The sequence below is a fragment of the Excalfactoria chinensis genome, chromosome 17, assembly GCF_039878825.1.
Source record: "Excalfactoria chinensis isolate bCotChi1 chromosome 17, bCotChi1.hap2, whole genome shotgun sequence".
NCBI classification, from domain to species: Eukaryota; Metazoa; Chordata; class Aves; order Galliformes; family Phasianidae; genus Excalfactoria; species Excalfactoria chinensis.
The window spans coordinates 9,331,044-9,345,301 of NC_092841.1; the positions used below are offsets into that span (position 1 = coordinate 9,331,044).

General features: G+C 44.8%; 1 protein-coding gene across 1 annotated transcript in view; it reads right to left on the minus strand.

The window, feature by feature from the left end:
• Window positions 1-1,266: 1,266 nt before the first annotated feature.
• FASN (fatty acid synthase) overlaps window positions 1,267-14,258 on the minus strand; it is a 33,198-nt gene continuing 20,206 nt past the window's right edge. Inside the window, exons 26-43 of the mRNA XM_072352107.1 lie at window positions 14,067-14,221; window positions 13,548-13,751; window positions 12,720-12,870; window positions 12,181-12,359; window positions 11,822-11,941; window positions 11,554-11,676; window positions 10,742-10,965; window positions 10,263-10,461; window positions 9,140-9,291; window positions 8,752-8,843; window positions 8,449-8,600; window positions 7,946-8,185; window positions 7,400-7,588; window positions 6,697-6,924; window positions 6,033-6,253; window positions 5,510-5,608; window positions 5,136-5,387; window positions 1,267-4,379 (exon numbers count right to left, since the gene is read on the minus strand). Coding sequence (XP_072208208.1) covers window positions 4,242-4,379; window positions 5,136-5,387; window positions 5,510-5,608; window positions 6,033-6,253; window positions 6,697-6,924; window positions 7,400-7,588; window positions 7,946-8,185; window positions 8,449-8,600; window positions 8,752-8,843; window positions 9,140-9,291; window positions 10,263-10,461; window positions 10,742-10,965; window positions 11,554-11,676; window positions 11,822-11,941; window positions 12,181-12,359; window positions 12,720-12,870; window positions 13,548-13,751; window positions 14,067-14,221 — 3,118 coding nt within the window. The 3' untranslated portion in view covers window positions 1,267-4,241. The remainder of the gene's footprint in view (window positions 4,380-5,135; window positions 5,388-5,509; window positions 5,609-6,032; window positions 6,254-6,696; window positions 6,925-7,399; window positions 7,589-7,945; window positions 8,186-8,448; window positions 8,601-8,751; window positions 8,844-9,139; window positions 9,292-10,262; window positions 10,462-10,741; window positions 10,966-11,553; window positions 11,677-11,821; window positions 11,942-12,180; window positions 12,360-12,719; window positions 12,871-13,547; window positions 13,752-14,066; window positions 14,222-14,258) is intronic.

Sequence of the window (14,258 nt, forward strand, 5' to 3'; positions counted from 1 at the left end):
GGGATGGTTGCAGTCAGAAGGGACCCAAAGGCATCTGGTGCTGAGCAGGGACACCCACAGCTCCATCAGTGCTCACAGCCCATCCCCTGACCTCGGCTGTCTGCGGGGATGCAGCACCACCTCCCCTATGGGCAACCTGTGCCACTGCCTCAGTGCCCACAGTGTCAGACCTTCCCTATATTCAATCTAAACCTCCCCTCTTTTACTTTGAAACCATTTCCCCCCTCCCATCCCTACAGACCCTGCTGAAGAGTCTGTCCCCATCTTACAGCCCCTTTAGGGACTGAAGGCCGTCTCAGCTCCCCCCTCTCCATGCTGCACAGCCCAGCCCTCAGCCCGTCCTGTTCCATCCCTGGGGGCATTTTGGGGTCCCTCCCCTGGCCGTGCCCCAACAGCTCCTCATCCCTCCCATCCTGGGGACTCCACACCCCGCTCAGTGCTCCTGGGCAGGTCTCAGTGCGGAGGGGCAGGGCTGTGCTCCACCTCTACACCCTCAGCTTGTGCTGCCTTGGCCTTGTTGTACCTGGGGAGGTTTCCCTGGGCGCACTGCAGAGCCCGTGCAGGTCCCTGGGGTGGCATCCCATCCCTCGGGCACACTGACCACGCCACAGGGCTGGCTGCCATCCACAAAGCACTGAGGGGGCACTCAATCCACTGTCAGTGTCACTGAGGACATTAATGAGCGCTGGTGCCATTACTGCCCCCGAGGGACACCACTGCTCGCCAGACTCCATCTGGACACCACACCACAGACTCTGTGTGCGATTTCACAACCAGCTCCTTGTCCCATGAACAGCCCACCCATCAAACCCCTATTTTCCCAGTTCAGAAGGATGTTGTGGGGTCACAGGCCTTACTGAAGCTCAGACACCAGCGGCTCTTCCCTCATCCCACAGGGTCTGTCAGGCAGGATTTGCCCTCAGGGAAGCCGTGCTGGTTCTGATCTAACTGAAGTAAGAGCACGTGTTGTTCTCTTTGCTCTGTGTGCGGCCATGTTGCAGGTTTCCTGCCCACCATTTCATAACGCAGCGTGTTTTCTTTTCCTGAGGCTGCAGAGCAGTGAAGGGGCAGAGCCTGAAGGAAGATCAGCGTGGTCAGAGATGAGGAGGAGGATGGAAGCTGAGTAGCAGTTGGTGGGAGACTCCACTCCAGTTTCCACACTAAAGGGTGAATGTGAAGGACTCCGACCTTCAGCCCCTCAGCACAAGTGACTGGGATTGTGCACGATGCTGCTGTTGTTCTGCACACAGAAATAACGAGCAGTACCAGCGCTAATAAGGACTTTATTTTTGGCACACTGTATTCAGCAGCCAGTTACATAATGGGTTACAGGGCAGCAGCTCATTATTAGACAATTAGGGGGAAAACGAAACAAAACAACAACCTCCTGCCTTTCAAATAACAACCACAAGAACATTGAGAGCATAGAGGCTATAAGTAATTCTTGAGGAGTTTCTATTACTAAACCAGTATCTTCAAGCTTTGCCTAGAAGAGACCATGCACATTTATGTTTATACAGAGAACTTGTACAACCCTTGATCAGCTGCAACAGCGTTAGTCCTTGATCCCCCCACACAGCCCATTCAGAACCACACCGCCTTCCTTCAGAGCTGAGATGCTGGGTCAGAATCGTTAACACTTCATTTTAGTGCAGAAATGCTGTATCTGCTGTTAGAAGTTCTAAGCACTCTTTGCCTTCTGGCTGTTCGGTACAACCAAGGCAGGTAGGATTCTTTCCCTCTCTGTGGGCTCACTACAGCTGCCAGCAGTAAAACAAGAAGGTAAACGAAACAAAACATGAAAACCAAATGAACAGAGAAAAAAAGATACTGGTCCCTGGTTGTTTTATTCAATGTGGTGTCTAGGATGTGCACGGACAATGCACACTAGATGTCACGAGTCCCCTGCTATGCATGTATGCCCAGTCCCGATCGCTACTTCTCAGTGTCACATTCTTTGCAGCTGTAAGGCACCTCCCCGCACACACTGCCTGCCTCCTTGCACTGCCACCTAACACACCTGACCACCGTCCCACACGGGTTAATAGCATGTATTCCCACTGCCTGCTTAGCACTCTCAACGACCTTGAGGTAGATGCTATTAGTCCCATTTTACAGATGGGGAAACTGAGGCGTTAAGATGAATCACTTGTACAAAACCACATCAATGGAGCCAGAATCAGAACTGTGAGAGCTTCCACTTCAATCTTTTGGGTACGTGTGTGATTTGGTTGCATCTAAGGTACCAAAGCATGGCGACAAGAAGCCACGCTCCACGATTACCTCAATTCTTCTTCCTCAATGTTATTTCTACAGACTCCAGGCAGATATCTTAGCAGCAGCCTTGGCTTTATATCAAGAAATGAGAGATTCCAAATGAAACTCGAGGATTAAAAAAAAGACAGTAGTAGAGAAAGAGACAAAAAGCCAACCAGTGATCAATTGTGTTTAATTCTAGGAGAGCCAAAGAGGAAAAGACACTCTTCAAATCAAAAAAAAAGGTAAAAAAAAAAAAACCCCAAACAAAACTTACTCTAGAAATGCTCGAAGCTGACATCGCATTGTTTGTATTTCAGATTTCACAAAAGAAATACTTTATAAAACTAAAACCAGGTAACCCAGCCACTATCCACAGAGGGTTGTATAAGCAAGAGACACGAGGTCAGAACCTGCCACGAGGAACCAGTTGTTCCTCTCCCTGGAATGCTCCTGAACTACAGGATGCTTCACTGGGGGATGGATAGAGAAAGAACCGGGGTTTGTAGAAGTTCTGAGAGGCGGTGGGACGCCTCCCGGTTGGTACTTCATTGCTCTTCGGGTCTCCTCTGTATCATAGGTGTAGCAAGGATTTACTGATTTTGGAAAAGACAGATCCAGCGTAGCAAAAGTCAGTCATTTTTAAATTGAGTTTTATGCAAGTTTCCTTTAAAAAGGTACTGTATCTTGAAATCATGCCATCAAACTTTTACTTAGCTAACTTATGTGGGATCTCAGTCTCACTGTCAGAGGAAAATGCGTACTCAGGGCTTAAGCAAGCCCTGTGCTAAATAAAATACACCGGGGTACCGGGTAGATGCTTGTGTTTGCATGAACCTTGGTTATGGGAGAGCAAGGGTAGGAGGATTTGTACCGTTACCAATGGAGAACTGTGTCCCCCCGCCATCCCCAATGTCTGGTTGGATGGAGCAACTGGAGGTGGGAAGGAACAAAGGTGAAGCAACAGCCATAATGCTTTACTGTGTTTGTGATAATGCAAAGCACAGAACCTTCACAGATATAAACTAAGTACATACTTAGGGACAGCTCTGCCTGCCTGCGTCAGCCCAAGTTAAGGCTGCTCAATACAGCGGCATCTGCTGAACCATCCATCCTGCCCCCAACACCTCTCTCCTCACAGAGTGGGCGATGGCAAGAACCCTCATTTCCACCCTTCTGAACAAGGCAGGGTGGGGGGAAGAAAAACACACAAAAATCACTAATCAATAAAACAAACACCACAACAGAACAACAAAACACAAACAAAAACTGGAAAAAAAAAGAAATGGGCTGTTCCATAGATGCACTTTGGTTTAACAGATGGGCAACCTCCCCTTGTAGAATAAACCTATCCCTCCAAAATGGATGTTTCCTTTTCTGATACCCACGATAAATTAAAACCAAGCAAGAAGTCTCTGATTGGACACAATAAATACTTAGAATATATCAAATTAAAAAAATATAGTTACAAAAGCCTCAATGGAATTCTCTTTCTGACCGAACCGCAGACAGATTCTTCACAGACAACAGGTATCTCCGAAATCAGCTGCAGCTCCCCTCTCTGCTCACTGGGCTTGGTCAACAAGTGCTATCACTCACCCTTTGGAATACTGTTAAGACAAAGCAATATAGAGCACAGGAAGTCTACTCCTAAATTCGTTTTCCATACTGCCAAAGCTGTAGGAAGCAACCGTTCCTGGGGAACCCTCGGAGCAGTGACAGAGTCACAGCACCACATTGACACGGATAGGGAGACTGGGAAGGAAAAACAAAGCATAGAAAGGGAAAGAGGAGAGAGAACACATGAAAGTTAGGAAAGATGACTGAGTGAGAGAGGAAACTAAGAGACCAATCGAGTTCAGCTGGACTTCCCAGCTCTGGCAGCAGAGCAGATGAGATGCCGTTCAACAGGAAGAGTTCCTTGGGGTCTGTCATAACTAGGAATGTTGTTGGCGTTCTCTTCACCGGTGATAAGTGAGCAGAATTTACCCTTCTCTGACACTGACCCGCGGTTCTGCCAGCGAGCCGTGGATGATCCCAATAATTGATTCAACACCATCTCCCTCCAATAAGGTGCGGTGATCTCCTTCAATGACGTGGACTGATACTTTTCCATCACATACCTGCACAGACACAGAATACATTCTGCATTTAAAACCAGCTGGCTGTTCTGGGTCTGTCAGTCTGAGTTACTGATATTTTACACCATCTTTAACAATGCTTTTGGAAAACACAACCAGACATATGTTGGACACCCATATAAGCACAGTAGTTTGATAGGTGAGCCACTCAAAAGTAAGCTGGGCAGGAAAACACCAACATGACACTAACAGAATATTTGCCTACTTTATCTATGAATGACTGCAGTAGGTGCCTACATGCCTTTAGGAAAATTAAATAGCCCTCCTCCTATTCTCCTCCCACCACCACACCTCTTCCTCTAGGGGCGTTATGGAACTGTTCTCGCATTCAGGCTAGCTTGGAAGCAAGAGTAAATGCAAGTGAGAAGGGGCGGGAGATGCCAATATAACAGAGGTGATTTAGAAAATTCCTTCCTGCAGGCAGCAGGGAAGAGGAATGTGAGACTTTTCCCCTTTTATCTACACAGGAGCTGTAGAACAGGGACCTTACCCGGACTACCGGCCAACAACTCTCCCCCAGACTAACTTCTATAAGGTCCACAAAATATAACTAAGAAAAGCTGCCTCAGCTTATTAGTTTCTGGAAGCTTAACTCCTATCAGTGCCACAGCTGCAGAACAGTTATTACTTTAACTTGTTTCATTTTCCTTCTCTCCCCAAGAATGGTTCCCATGCTTTTCTTTTATTCCCCCACCTGTCAGGGGACCCTCATCAGTCACCAGCCGCTTTCACACTGACCTCTGAGAGTCTGTAGTCTCCACCCAGACCTTCTTCATACTCATTATGAGTCTTTGCCCGCATCAGTGTCACATTCCCGTGATACTTGGATTCTGGTATATACTTGTCAGCAGCCTTCAGCTTATGGTAAAAGGAAGCAGCAGCAAAGCTGAGTGCTTCGCGATTGATGTTTTTATGAATCTGAGTTATCAGGTCTGCAGCAGCATTGACACGGGCCTCCAGATCTTCCAAAGGCAGAAGAATCTCCAACAACTGGAAATATTAAAAAGAATTCCCCTTTAGTCTCAATATCTGGGAATTAATCTACATTAAACACATGAAAACCACCACCCACAGCCACACCCTTCCTGTGCAATATAAGAAAGAAGCATTACCTTATTGTATTCAATGCCTGTAAACTGCTGAACAAAGGCACACAGCGCTTCTGTCTCCAATGCAGCCTCGTTTCCTTGGGTCAGCTTTGCTCTGTAGCTCTGAAAAAGAGAAAAGTAAAACACTACTGTGAGAGGGATGTATCTGAGCCTGAGTGTTAAACAGTTCCAGAATAAAGGACTCTGAACTGGAAAAGAAGATGGGGAAGTTGGGGGTTTTCCAGCGCATCTACTTTAGGAACTTGTTCTGCAGGCTCAAAAGGTCTTCCAGAAGACATTAACATTATTACTCACAAAGGCAAGAGCAGAACGTGTGGGCCAGCCCTACCCAGTTAACAAAGAACACCCCCCCACATGCATCCAATCCTCAAGCAATCCATAAGCACCCACTATCTACAGCTCTGTCCCATCTCCCCTGACAAGGAAAGTCCTAGCTTTTTAGATGGTTCGTACCTAGAATAATAAGCTCACAGTAAACATCCCATTCTCCCTGAATGGTCTCCAGGTGGAAGATTGTTTTTTTTACCTGAGTGTATGCTGCCACAAAGGAATGAGACCCATCAAAGAGGAATAAACTGTTGAGTGCATGGGAAGCATTTTGTTGTGCTTGCAGCTGGGAGCACATTTCAAAGGCTACGCAGGCACCAAAAGAGTATCCAGCAATGCGATAAGGTCCTTCAGGCTGTATCTGCTTCATACAGTCAATGTAATAGGATGCCAGGCTCTGTATGCTGTCCAAGGGAGCAGCTAGAACACAAAAGCAAATTAGGGTCAGGTGAAACAGACGCTAGCAGTGACAGCTGCATTCTCAAGAGCTCAGAACAACTTTATCAGAAACATCCACGTTGTTTTAGAAGTAAGCTTCAAAATTGAGAGCAACTTTTGTTTTAGACAAGAAACAGTTCTGTTTCCACTTTTCAGAAGGCCACGTGTTTCTCTCCCCAATGTTTACCTGCTGAAAGCTACTCAATGCAACATCCAATTTTTCCATATTCCCATACATAAGCTCTTTGGTCTAACCTAACACTTCTCATTACCTGGGGTTGTTTGCCACAACACTATACGGATTATAGGCACTGATGGTTTGGTCCCTCTGCATTTAAGGGTCTAGAAACAAAACTCTCTCTATGAAGGAACCGAACTTCAGACTGTTAGATTTACAAATTCAAGATGCTGAAGAAGTGAGATACCTTTTGTGCACTGGAGGCCATAGCAGGGCATATGAAGTTTGGAGGCAAGAGTGTAGAAGACTGCAATGGATCCCTCAATGGGGTGAACAAGGAAAAGAGGGCGTTCAGTGCTCTGAACTTCATTGAGGCGGGTAATCGTCGGCCCTTCTGGATTCACCAGCAAGTTGTTCAAATCCAGTTTTGGAGGCTCACCTGGGCCTGTCTTCAGCACTTGAGATGGCTTCAGCTCTTTGAAGAAAAGCACAGCAGACAAACACAGTTAGATATAGGATCAGAGACTTGGTCATGTAGCAACAGCCCCCAAAGGGGTGCTGAGGACTGCTCTGGATTAGCCTGCTGGCTCACTAAGTCAAGGCACTGTCAGTTGCTCTGGGGCAACTGTCCATGCTTTTGGCTGCAGCAAACATGACATTATGGCCATTATTCTACAGACAAGTAGAAGGTCTCAAATCACATCCAGCACACAGCTGTGTAAGAATACTCACGCAGGCAGATGCTCTGCAGGCAGCACAACAGCTTTTGTAGCCTTTCTTATACTCTGGAATTGACTGATGGGCTTAACTTAATGTCACCATATTTTAGCAGAACGTTTGTCATATAAAAAAGCCTTTCAGCTACAATCAGACACTATTCCACGATTTGATAGAGGCTTATGTCACCAGAGATGAAAGCAACAAGTTCAGCCCTAATCCAGACACTGTACCCTCTGCTGCCCCAGACTTGGAGGACAGTTCACGCAGTTTGTTGATTGTAAGAAGCCGAATTTCTCTCATGGTCATAACGATGTCGTAGTCTCTCTCCAGCGTCTGGCGCACCTCCACACCCATTAAGGAATCCAGGCCCAAGTCTGCTAAGGAGCTCTCAGCATTCAGACTGCTCACGTCACGAACACCTGAGCAAAAAACAGCACACAAAAGGCTTTCCAGCTCCACATCTCACTAGAGCAATCCTCTCAGCTTCTCACTTTTTCCTTAAACACGAATAAAGCACAGCTACAGAGCAGAATTTACCCCACCACACAGTTCCCAGGTTCTCATGCAAACTTCTAAGGAAGCAATCATACCAGTAGAACCATGACTGCTAAGGCAAGGGATGCTTCTAGAAACAATCTGAGGCTGAGGTACAGCACATCAGTCCTCACTTTCCTCCCACTACAGACTGAAAACACTATTCCTCTCAGAGCACACTGCAGCAAGACCCCCTTCTAAAAATGAGCACCAACTGTGCAACCACGAGACTTTGCATTTACCAAGGATATGAGCAACTGCTTCTACAAGATCCCGTTGACTTCCTCCTTCACTTTTCACAGAGACCTTCTCTGCCAGGACAAAACTGGACATGACAGGATGAGGCTGATTCAGGAACATATCGAGCACCTCCAGGCATGAGCTGATTTGCTGGAGAACGGTTCCCCCAATCACAACCTCACTGTTTCCCATTGACTTCAGGATGCCTACATCACCAATGGCTCCCCACTGAACTGCCAGGCCTGGAGGAGAAATCACAAGGAATAACACACTAGGCAAGTAATTTAAGCGCACAGCAACAACAGAGAGCTAAAAACAGCTAAGCAAAAGACTGCATTTCTCTTGTACTATTTAAGTGATCAGTTTTCATTCACATCTGAATGATTCAGGTTAACAGCAGCAACAGGAAACAGTCTGCACTCCAGACAGAGATTCCTGGCGAGCTGGTTTCTCCTCTGAATGTCTGGTAGGAGACTTTTCCATACAGAGAATGAATTCATCTTACCTGGGAGTCCATCGTGATGCCGCTGCTCACAGATACGCTCCATGGCAGAATTAGCAAAGCCATAATTACTTTGCCCAGCATTTCCTCTTCCACAGCTTACAGAGGAGAATACAACAAAATAGTCCAGGTCTGGGCACTTCTTACGAGTCACCCTTGGAATAGAACAGGTGACAAAGAAACCCATCAGAAAAACTGGAAACCGTGTGTTGCTGTGGAAAGCTAATCTAAGTCTGAAATACTCAAGTCTGGTCAACTCAGCAATCATAAACACAGCTCAGATTTGTCCCTTCCACAGGTACTTACCAGTCCAAATGAAGGGTGCCTGAATACTTGGGCTTGTTGACCTCCCAGAATAATTCTGGGGTCTGATTTTCAATCATGGCATCTTTAAGGACCTATTAGATGGATTTAAAACAAAGAAATGGTATCAGTATCTCCGTTTCTGTTTAAATTTCTCACAGATACAAGAGGACATCACTACACAATTCATTTTTCTAGTTTTACAGCTGGTTGGTCACATACTGCTGCTTTCCAGGTTAAGGGGCCAGACCTAAAAGACTTCAGTCATTACCTCAGGCCAAAGGAAAACACCCTTTGAAACAGAGACAGAACTTAAAACTGTGCAAAAGGGGTAAAAGCCACTTTAACGTCTGCTGTCTCTTGCAAGTTTCTAAGCCTTATTGGCACTTACCACAGCCAAATTAAAGATGCCCCCAACTGGTCCGAGCTTCAAAGCTTCTTCTATCAAAAGCTGCGTTCCTTCTAGAGTTCCAACATCACAGGTAGAGACCAACACTTGGATTCCCAGCGCCTTCCATTCTCTGACACATTTAGCCTGGTAGCCTTAAAAACAAACATACACATGGGATGAAGCACTCAGACCATCTAGCTTTTATTAATCTGCTTCTTACAGCAGTCAGAAAGACAAGACAGGGACTGAATAGCTGAACAATTCCCAGTTCAGCTACAAGAGGAACACTGAACAAAACCTGCATGGTAGGAGGAAATCACTCAAGTTTCAGAGTAAACAGATCACAAAGAGGACAAGAGATTCAGGAGAACAGGGTGGGAGAGCACATGAGTTACCAAGACAGGATAAAGCAGCAAGATTAAATCAAGACAGCAGGCAGCAGTGGGACAACCAGAACTTGAGAGGTATAAAGGATTTGAACTATGCTTGCAGAAGTTGTGAACTTGCTAAAAGAACAAAGAAATTCGTAAAGACCTCAGTTTGGATAGGGCTGAATTTCCCTGAGGGAGCATTGAAGACTAACACTGATAAGGAATCCCAGTACTGAGATTACAATCAAATTATCCACTCAAAACTAAGTAAAAAAGTTTCTGGTGTTATTAGATAGCAGGGTACAGCCTTTTACATGAGCTACCTGAAGGAGCAAAAGTAAGCAACAACACTCAATTTAAGGGAAAGAGCATCTTTAGCAAAGTCACTGCCACTGAACGCAGCAGTGATGTAACTGGATACAGACTTTATAGAGGGAATAAAACTAAAGATTAAGACTGCAGGAAAGAAATCCTGGGTAAGGGAGAAAGAGGCAAACAGGGTTTGATAGACTTAGGATGCAGAATAAAAAGAAAGAAGTAGCTGGAAAAAAGAGGCAGACTTCAAAGATACTTCATCCTTTAGAATAAAATGAATCACAGCTTGTTTGAAGTGAGAGAATATACACGAGGGAGGGAAAAGAGTTATGAAGATGTTGTTCTTTGCTGATAAAACACTTAAAAACTGAGAGAAACAGCAAACTGAGGTCAGTTGAAAGGAAAATGCGTTCCCACCCTCTGTGGTTTTTGCTCACCAGTTCGTATGCCAGAACGAGATGTCAGTACAAGCTTCTGTGCTCCTCTCTCAATTAGCCACTGTGCCAACTCAAGCCCAAATCCTCCCAGGCCCCCTGTGATGATGTAAGACTTGGTAGGTGGGCAGGAAGTTCGGGAGATGGCAGAGAGTTTTACTGGTTCAGACCTTAAGGGATATTGCTTCTCCTCTTCTTGGATCTTCCATAACGAAACAAACAAAAAACATCAAAAAGCACATTAAAATTGGATGCACAAACACGTCTTTCCACATGCAGCTATGCTCCTCCAGTCAATAGGGGATCAAGCTTTTGGATTCAGAGTGACAGACCTGACAATGCTATACATGCCACAGTGTCAGCAGCAAAAGCCATAACCCCATGCTGTTACACAACTTCAAGTTTAACTGGATCAAAATATCCAATACTGTCACCTACAGAGGATGACAGGCATCAGGGAATCAACATCCTTATCTTGTTACCTTGATCATAACTTTGCCAATATGTTTTCCTTGTGCCATGAACCTGAAGGCAGCTTCTACCTCCTCTTTATTGAAGACCGTGGTTCTCAGGGGCTTTACCACACCATCCTTTATGCCTTTTGTCAACAACTCCGACACCACCTCCCACTCTTGGTTTCCTTCCTCAAAGATTGAATCCAGCAGGATTCCATGAAACGCCACATTCTTGAGGAAAAGAGCCATTCCTGGAAAAAGCAACATCGTTACCAGCTGGCACTGCGGCCATTTTTTAGACAGAATCCATCTTTTTCAGGAACGTTTTGTGTGTATATCAGCAGTATAAAACCAAGGAGCACAGCAGTTATTGATTGCTAGCAAACTCATTCTTGCATACACCCTCCAAAGGCAATATTAGGCTGTTCTCTTATGAGAGACTCATTTAACAGAAACTCCGCCTACAAGAACTGTGTCAACAGGACAAGCTATGACATGGTATCTATTTGATATTAAAAAGGATGTTTTGTAATACAGTGACAGCTGAGTCAGAGGTGAAAGAAGAGCCAGAATCCCACATACATCCTGTCCTTCTACACAAACTCTTCTTCACAGGAAACTTTTACTGATGCTAGATTATTATTATGCAATTTAGTTACAATAAAAAGGGAGACTGTCAATATTTGGTACATCCAACCCTTCCACAAACAGTCAGTGACAGAAGTGAATCAGATTTTGCAGCGGTGCATTTAACACACAGCTTTTACAAATGCTCCAGCTTTAAGCTTTTCTCAATTTGAAAATTAGTCTGTATTATGATGAGTTGTGCCCCGTCTTACCAAGCTGGCTGTTGTTTGACAGATCAAATTTGCCTATTTCCAAGAAGCGCCCATGTTGAGCAAGACAACGCAAACTGGCTTGGAGCTTCTCTTCTGCCAAGGAATTTAACACAAGGTTGACACCTGTAATGAAAGGAGAAGAAGCTATTTAAGAAACTCACTCTTTTGAGAGCCTACCCGTTTTCTATCAAGCTGTTTTGTCTTCAGGCATTACAACTACATAACGTCATACAGCTGAGTAAGAAGGAAAAACATTCCCCAAGCTAACCTTTCCCATTGGTAGCTCGCAGTATATGTTGCTCAAAGGTAGTATTTCGGGAGCTGGCAAAGCTATTAGCATCCAGCTGTGGGAACCTTGCTTGGAGATACTCACGTTTCTCAGCAGAGCCTGGAAGAGGAAGACATAAGACATAAGATGACTGAATGATGGCAGTATTCTCACGTTAATTCTTCAGTGATAAAAACAAGAGGGAAAGATGTGCAGTCTAAGCAGCCATTTGCTTCAAAGGTTTCAAGCTCTCAATGTGTCAAACCTTAGGACAAAAGGTGCTCATGTACGGGATAGAGGAACGACCAGAAATAAAGATTAAGCCTTACAGTTGTAGACTAGATCCTACCAGTACTCACCTACAGTAGCAAAAACACGGCAGCCCATGCTCAGGGCAATGGCAATGGCTGCTTGGCCCACACCACCTGAGCCAGAGTGAATGAGGACACTCTCCCCCTTCTTCATACCACCTCGAACCACCAAAGCATAATAAGCAGTGGCATAAACTACAGGCACTGAAGCTGCTTCTTCCAGAGTCCTAAGAAACAAAGCAAAGGGGAGAAGACATCTTCAGACATCATATTTTACTAACTCATCAGTAACACATCCAGTACCAAAAACCTTCACTTATCCAGAAGTAGAAAGAGACAAAGCACAAGAAATAGATGGAAAAAGCAGTGCAAACCATTGCACAATACAACACAAAGACCAGTGCTGCAGTCAGTCAGATGATTGAGACAGATCTCACAGCTGCTCATGAAACCACAGCTTGTATAACTTCCCAGAGTGAGATCTACCCATTGTGCAGCCCTCACATCAGATCAGGGTTGTCATCAGCCTCAAGCAGCAAGGCAAAGCTTATCCACATACATCATACAGAAAACAGAAGCAAACCTACCAGTTTTCAGGCACTTCCCATAGGAATCTCTTGTCACAGTCCACCACTGTAGCCAGCCCTTTTGCTGGCAGCAATCCCATCACTCTCCTTCCAGCCAGGTCCCGTCCTGAGAACTCCATGCCCAGCATGCACTGCTGCAATGTCCAGTTACCTACAAGCAGGCAGATGTATTTTATGAAGTAAAACTTCTCTTCTAAAATCATTGGTCAAGAGTTACCTAAAATAACAGCCCCTGAAATCCAGAGCCCTAGATAAGGAGCTAGGATTTGTCTATTAGATAAACAGATCGTTAGCCACCAAAGTTAATTTCTCATTAAAAACACCAGCAAAAAAGGACTAAATCTCTTACTCTCTACCCTGGACAACACTGCTTTAGTTTCCAGCTTTCCTCTGAGAAACTTCACTGAAATATCTTATTCCAAAGTCAATTCTGTTCCTCTTTGGAAATAAATAAGCATTAACTAGAAAGGACAAAGACAGAAAAGAGCTCTGTGGCAAACCAAAGCATGTCCTGTAGCTGCCAACTTCCTCATGTATCCTTCCCACCACTGGAATTTCTATCAAGACATTTCACCTCACACTTGATATCTATGCAATAAGGTTAATATTGTTTCCTCCCAGCAAATGTTCAATGACTCTGCCATGTGAGAAGTGGGGCCATAACTGAGTAGCATTTATAAGTCTTTAATGTATGGTCCTGAAGTAAGGCTATATATTCCCTCTCCTAAAGTGTACTTTCTTGCTAAATAAAACCCAATATATACTTTAGGCATAATCAGAATTACTGAAGTTATTTGAAGGAATTCTTTCAATGCAATTTTAACCCACCAGGGATAGCATCTGGAGAAAGCTTTCCTGTAGCCAGCATAATGTCCCGGAAATTGAGAGATGCGTAGTAGACTTTGCAGAGCTGAACATTCGGATTAGTTGTTTGGAAATGTCGAAGTGGGGAAACAATCCAACGAAGGGAAGAGAGATCTCCACGAGTCAACACATTTATATAGGCGTATTCTGTCAGCTCCTGAGACTGAGCTGCATAAGGAAGAACAGAAGAACTTTACACACATTGATACAGGCACACAATTTCCAGAACAAAAACTCTTTCTGCAACTGCTATCCTCTCCTCTATTTGCTCTCCACAAATCCCATTCTTACCCCACAACTCTACCTGTTTTTTAAGTACTTTATCCCTCCTCCCAGTATCAGAGCACACTATTGTTCAGTCTGAGTTGGAACAGAAAGATTAAGTTGTCCTTTTATTGCTATTAGTTTAAAAATGTGAAGAAATAGCTACTCATATTTAAAATCTGTTCCTCTAGGCCCTGCAAGTGATCCCCGAAGTGATACCTTGCTGCAATGGGAGATGCCTGAAGGAACCCCACTTTCCGTCACGATATACGTTCATCACCAGATCTCTCTGAATGATCTTCTGCATCTCCAGGGAAGAAAGACCAGTGGGTGGGACAGTTGATGAAGGGCTCAAGTTGGAAACAAACACGCACCTAGAGGCCAAAAGTTGACATTTCGGTTTGTTTTGTT